Source organism: Limulus polyphemus, unplaced genomic scaffold (genome assembly GCF_000517525.1).
Source record: "Limulus polyphemus unplaced genomic scaffold, Limulus_polyphemus-2.1.2 Scaffold148, whole genome shotgun sequence".
Lineage (NCBI taxonomy): Eukaryota > Metazoa > Arthropoda > Merostomata > Xiphosura > Limulidae > Limulus > Limulus polyphemus.
In genome coordinates, this window is record NW_013665758.1 from 773,577 (window position 1) to 780,997 (window position 7,421).

A 7,421-nucleotide genomic window follows, 5' to 3' on the forward strand; every position below is an offset into this window, starting at 1 on the left:
AATAGCTTAAATCTCATAACATTATACTTCCAAAACATATATACCTCCACTGACACTAATAGCCATTTCTTGCTTGCTCCAGTCTTTATATAGCCCACTTGACTGCCTTTGGCAATATCTAATTTGCAAAACTATATGCCGGCCCTCTATGCAGGTACTGTATATAAGCACTGTATGCAGCCAATAAAATCACTTTTTCTCGATAAAGCGTGATCATTCAGACTGACGTTTTGTGATTTACATTTTCTTAGTTTTCGCTTTCTAATAATCGGGAATTCTTTGTTTTGTTATCCAGAGATATATTTCGTTGAATTAGTTTGTTCCTACTAATATGTTAAAAACAAAATTGGATATGAATTCCCGTGTGTTTCAAGCATGGAGGCTACTCAGCCTTCATCTATTCCCCCTTTTGTTGTCTAGTAGTGGTCTGCAGTTTGGGGGGGGGTGGTCACTCTCCATGGAAGCTGTCTGTGACCTGATTCGGGGTGAGATCGAGTATTTCATGCGACCTGGAGATATCTTTCCAAGAGATGCTGATTTGAATTTTCATTCTGAAATGGGTTATTCTGGGGAGAATTTAGACTCCATGTTTCTTGCTTCTTTCACTAGAGCTTCCTCTCCTGAGGACTCATCTGACCAGCCACCTTCTGGCCTTTTTTTCTGCAGTTAGTTACATGTGTTTGTAAAGTTTTGGAGATGCAACTAGTTGCTTTTGAGTTTACCCTGCTTTGTTTTCTGATCGTTATCAAGGGGGATTACTTAGTGTTTTCTGCTTCTCCTGATATTGCTGTGCATGCATGGAGGTTTGCAACACAATTACATGTGGGTGTCGCTATGCCTCCCCCTTCATTTACTGAACAACATGCCCTGGCATATCATTGTCAGGGTGATATATATTTGGACACTCAAAGGTTGGATCTATGAGGTGCCAGGTACAAATTTTTGTGGATTATTTTGACTCTTACTATACTTTTTAGATACTTCTCTTCCCTTCAGCTTTTGTCTGAAGCATATCACTGATTGCCTCAACAATTTGATGAAGAACTGGGCCATTTACTGGTCACTATTATGACATGTTTGCCCTCTTCAGGACTTGCCTTGGTGTTGTAGTTGGTCTGTTCTTGAGACTTGTTGAGTCATGATGCATTTTGGAGGGTATTCACTTACCTTCTTCTGCCCTTCAAGATTTATGGGAAGCACCTTTTCTTCAGCCTTATTTATTTGCTGGACTTCCAGAATCTTCAGAAGCCAGATTTGATACAGCACATTTGCAGTCTTCTTTATCATCTTTGGCTGCTCGACCCTATTCTACTTCCACTTGTACTTCTGCATGTTCATTCCCTCATGTCTCAAGGCCCCCTCCTTCCACTCCTTAATCATTTCCGTCCTTCTTCTCGGGAAATATTTTGAGGGCCAGTAGGTGGACTTCTCTCGATATGTTCATATCTCATTACCTTCACAATCTGGCAATTTGCTCTTCAAAAGGACTTCATCTTCCTCCTGTGGCTGTGTTGGCTACTAGATTTTAACAGGGTGGCAAGTAACATGTTATCTGACTTACAGTTATTGTTCCTTTCTCTTCTAGGGTCCTTATTTATTTATTTTTTTGGATCGCACTCAGTGGCGAGTGTTGGCCCGTCAGGTATGCTTGTATTTAAATTCTGCACGAGCAACCTTTATATCAGTTCCTGGTTGCAATGGGCTTTGTCGAGATGAGGTGTTCCATAAGACCATCTGGACGTAATTCTGGAAGATGATATCATATTACAATATTTCTAATGGACTGCTACTCATGAACTATCATGAGTAAAGCTAAAGGAGATTTTGCCAGTCCCTGCTGATATTAGAGCTGAATCAGTTGAGATCAGTTTGCTTTTAAAAATTAGGGAATATGGTTCATCTGTTGCACTGTCTCCAGAGACATGTTCCTCAGGACTCCCCATTGCTTATGTTCCCCCATTACTTCTACTAGTGGAGCTCAGGAGTTCTTACCACACCCAATTCCCAGATGCTGGGATGGTGGACAGAGGATTTGCCTTTGGAGTGTTGAATTTTCTCCACTCTTGGAGAAGAGGGCAAAGTTGGGGATCCTCCTACCTGGGTCCCTGGAAGTTTTTCCCAGATGTTGGTAGGAGCAGGACCATCCTATGCAGGAGTGTACTCGTAAAACCAGTACAGATCTTATGCTTAGCTATACAGTGAGGGGTGCTTGGGCCCTCTTATGAACACTGTCAGGTCTTATGTTGTTCATGCAGAGGTCCACTATCTCCTCATAAATCCAAAATTGATGTGGTCCCATCTTTGGTCCTTGGTGGGACAGTGTTCCACATCCTCTCCTTAATTCCATGGGTAAGCAGAATTCTCCTTGCCCACTTGGTGGGGGAGTAAATCCAGATGGGATGAGTTCTGGACTTTGGTGGAGTATGATGTATGATCCCATCAATCCAGACCTGGGATGTTGCCTTTTGGACTTCTTCAGATTGATCAGAAGGATTGTCCATTTTGGTGTTGCTTTCTTTCTTTCATAAATTCGGGGGTTCGAAATGCATCATTCTGTGGTTACTGGTAGGGATCCTATCACGAATATGTATATATCTATGGTCCAACTGCTCTGGCCAACAACATGGAATATGGGTACCATGACCCCTTAAGTCCAACCTGAGTTGTGGAACCTCGACTGTTTGGTCAGGACTGGAACATTACATTGTATTATATTCCACTCTGTTCAATTTTCTGTAGTTCTGGGTGAAGAGCATACCTGTTCTGGATGTAGTGTGGTGTTCCCCACTTTGATACCACTTCTTGTGGTACATATTTGTTCTCTGCGGATACTTTCTGTATGATCTCTGTCCTCACTGGCAGAGGTATGTATGTTTTGGAAGTTATCACTTTCTTAAACTGAAAATGTATTTCCAAACATACTTACCTCTGCTGACACTCTCCCTCCCTTCCTCCCCACTGAGAGGTGGTGTTAGTAACTGGAATGTGGTAAGTCTCGAAAAAGTGATTTTATTGTCTGCATACAGTGCCTATATACAATACCTGCTTAAAGGGTGTGTGAGGGCCGGCATAAAGTTTTGTAAATTAGATATTGCCAAGGGCAGCCGAGTGGGGTATATAAAGACTGGAGCATGCGAATATGTTAGATGGCAAAGATGAAGATCGAGAAATAGCTGTTAGTGTCAGCTGAGGTAAGTATGTTTGGAAATACATTTTCAGTTTAGGAAAATGGTAACATTTATATATATTTATTATTTTTATTATATTGGCCTTTCAGCCGTGTCTGGCTAACAATACAGAAGGTACAATGATGAATCACATGTGTACTCATGTTACCGTATCCAATAACATAAAACTAACCTTTTGTCTTTACAAAGTAATCTGTCTTGGCTGTGTTTTAGTAGACTAGTACTTTGTAAAATACAGTCACATTTCATTTATTACATGTTATATATGTATATAGATTATTGCTATTTAGAAATAAGTTCTTAAACTTATTTTTCTTAAAACATAGAACAGTAAATAAAGAAGTAAAGCAAATAATTATCTCTTCTAGTTATGACCTTTGTACTCGGTTTCTGCTTGACATAGGTTGCTAAGCCTTTAAAAATTTTTGCACGTGGAGGATATGAAACAAAATAATTTTTTCTTAGGTTTTAACATATACATTTGTATAATCAAAAAATCATAAATTACTATTTTGATACCATAGAACTCAATTATAATTTATCAATTTTAGTAACAAGGCTGTATTTGAGCCTTAAAAATATGAAATTTCGAGCAGACTAAAGACTTAACTTACCTCTATGATGTCTTGTATTGAAAGAAAGATATAACAACTTTATATTTGAAAATGGCTGAGAAAGCCACTAGGGGAACATACTGAGCTTTTGATTGGTTATTCATGTCATATATATATATATATATGGGAGTGTTTCCAAAAATGGAAAGAGGTGGGTCAGATGCAACTGCGTTTGATTTATTACATGAGCAATATCTTAGCAAAAATAAAAGATAAGATGTTCTTATTTTATTTTCTAGCTTATCAATATTGGTAATTTGAGTTTCTAATTTGTACAAAACTATAGACTTTGTATTTTGACTTCACAAACATCTAATTTGAACAAGTGCAGCATTCACCATACCATGTGACACATAAAAATCGACGTTTTTTTTATATTTACTTCAAAATTAAGAAATTGAGTAATGTATAGTACTAAAATTTGAATTATAATCTACAGTTTGATACCAAACTTATTGAAATAGTTGTTCAATAAAATTTTGAATGTGAGTCAACAAACAAGATGACATGGCCTTTCACCTGTGACCTGGCTCAGAACATGTACTTAACAAAGTTTTTGTAACAGTTATCCTGATATTCAGTGTAATTTTTAGCTGTTGCATAGCAGCTCATAGAATGGCTCAGAGTACTTATATCTTTGAGCTTATATCTCCATCATCTCTTGACCAATTTGAGATCTAATTACAATTTTGGACTCGGGAGGTCAAACCCTTTTGCTTTATTTGACCATGCCCAAGGTCTCATAGATTAATTTATTCTAATCCTGCCTAACAGAATAAACTAAAATGAGAGGCACAAGACAAGTCTAAAGGAAAAGGTTAAATATAACAAAGTCCTCATCAGTAAATGGAAAAGCCTGATAACAGAAATTACAAAAAGGCTACTAAAGGGCAATAGGAGGATGAATTCAAGAAAAATAGACAGACATCGCCAAAATTCACAATAAGGTTCATGTGTTGAAGTACATAAACATTAAAAAAATAAAATAATCATAATCTTGGGGGGAGACATATGCAGTTGCTGGAGGTACATCTAGAAACGTTGCATATCATCCTTAGTCAAGAAATCCTAATTGAAAGTCAAACACATCAAGAGAGACAATAAACTAGCCATTTAATTTCCCACTGAGGAGGACAGATATGAAATATGATCCTAAAAAACAAAACAAAATACCACTTCAGGATGAACAAAACAACCAAGAATAGAATCATCTCAATAAAACCTGGAAATCTGAAAAGGGAACAAAGAAAGCTAAAAACAGTCATGAAAAGCATGACCACATTTGTGAAACCTGAAGGACGAAAGAAAATATCAGAAAATCTTAAAGTCAAAGAATCCAGAAAGCAAAAGAAAGGAAAGAAGAGTTACTATATTCACAAGATCATAGTTATTGTTTGCCAGTTCAAAATGTTAGTGAGAAGGAAAAATACCGACAGTAAGAATGACTTTTTTTTGTTTGTTTATGCTGATGTAAGCAAAACAATATGATCAAAACAAGAGAGAATCCTGAATAGCCATGGCACTTGAAATTCTTTTAAGTAGGATTATAGTATATTAATCTATGGAACCATTTTTTCCTTTTATTAGCTATATTTTTGTGTGTCAGCAATACCAAGTGTAGGAAATGTATACACCAGATTTGATTTTATTACTCATCAGGATCTCTACCAGCCTACCCTCAAATTTAATGTAAGAAAAGTTGAGAAACATTCATGATAATCAGGTCAAGGAAAGAAAGATCAACAAAATTATGAGAATTCATAAATGTGGAGGATCTAAAACCACCACCTTCAAGTCTTAAAAAATACTCTTGGATAATAGAATGAGTGATAATTTGAGCCATTTGATTTGCAAGTGTACATAGAAGAATTGGTGATTTAATAGCTTAGTTATTGAACTTTTTTAACCAATAAAAAGTTAATGTGCTAGTGATAGTTTATAGAATTCTGCATTCTTATGTGTAATGAAAACTTGTTTAATATTATCACTAGATTAAACCACAAAAGAAGAATGAATAAACTTGTTAGTTATGCTTGTTGGAAGCAAATTACCTATCAGCAATAAATGGCTTGTAAACTTCCTGTATACTGTTATAATAACTTAAAATCATTGATCTGAAAGCTTTGTTATTTTTACTTTGTAATCTAATATATTACAGATTGGAATTCATGGTATTCGTATTGAGTTTACTTCAGACAAAGGCTCCAAACGAACAGCTACATATCTTCCTGAGGTAGCTCCTGAACAGGGTGGGTATACGTAAAAAGTTGTCAGAATTTTCTCCCGTGATTAGCTTAACTATATGTTCTTAAAAAAAGTTGTTTTTTGTTTTATGTATTTACTTTGAACATTAGTTTTCTCATCAGGAAGACATGTTATATGCAGAACTTTTATCATTTTGATATTGCTGATGGTGTTTAAAAATGGTATTCTCTCATTTCTTTGTCATTTTATAATGTAATAAATGTTTTTCTGATTCTTGATGCTGTGTTATAACATCTTGTATTGTCAGTTTTTATAATTTTTGTTAACTTTCAAGAAGTCTTTGATTAAATTTTTGATATGTTTGTGTAGTGTTCTTGATTAAGATAGTGTATTAATAGCATAAACATTGATTAATCCTAGTTTTATGAAATATTCAAAATGAGAATGTTTCTCAACTTTTAGGCTAGTAACCTTGTGAAAAGTAGGAGAGAAATTGTAATGAAATCTTATTGGGTAACTTATGAGATTAGAGACTGTTGGATTGATAGTCAGTTAGGTATTTGTTCATAAATATTGTTTGCTACATAAATTTGCAAGTTCTGTGAGCTAGATAGCCTTACCTTGAACAGTATTTGGTTACATGTCTAGACCTAAATTATTAGGTTTACTTAGATCAAATGTCACAAATTTATGTTGAACAGGTTACCAGTTTTTCATACCTGCAAAAAAATGGAATTTTATTCCATTGTTGGGTTCAATTTAAGATTTTTTTTTATACAGGGAAGTGCTTTTTTTCATTGATCTGTTTGTTTCTTTTTAAATGCTCTGAATATGAGTGTGGAGGTGGGGTGGGTTCAAAATGTGAATGTCAAGATATTTTTACAATGTTATGCTCAAAATTTAATTAAGGTACTTTATTAGCAATATATGTCAATAAACATAGTGTTAAAACATAATTTATGGTTCAAGTTTTTATATTGTCTAAGTTTTAACCCTTTAACCTTGTGCTTGTGTAATTTGCTGGAAATGTGTCACAAATTTAACTAAACAAGATGTTTGCCATGTCTCCTGTTTAGAAGATTTAAAAATAAATGGAAATACCTCTTACCATGGAAATTAATTTACCTTAACAGTGAAAAGTAATTTCACTTTTACAAAAATTCTGAACAGTTATGATATGACTGAAATGTAAGTTGAGCAATTTATTGAAGAAAGAAATCTTCAGAATACTGTGTCTTTGTGTTCACAATTGTAATTTTCAGATTTCAAAATGTTGCATAAGATTTGTTGTATTATTTTTTTTTTATTGTGATGAAACTTGTGAAAATGCCCAAGATACATACATATACACAAATGCACACACACACACACACACACACACACACACACACACACAAGAAAACTATTATTAATT

At 35.0% G+C, this 7,421-nt stretch overlaps 1 protein-coding gene across 2 annotated transcripts in view; it reads left to right on the top strand.

Moving 5' to 3' along the window:
* LOC106475631 (AMME syndrome candidate gene 1 protein-like) overlaps positions 1 to 7,421 on the top strand; it is a 37,821-nt gene that overhangs the window by 18,980 nt on the left and 11,420 nt on the right. For both annotated transcript variants that reach the window (XM_013936314.2, XM_022380846.1), the window contains exon 4: positions 5,961 to 6,051. In XM_013936314.2, the coding sequence (XP_013791768.1) occupies positions 5,961 to 6,051 (91 nt within the window). The remainder of the gene's footprint in view (positions 1 to 5,960; positions 6,052 to 7,421) is intronic.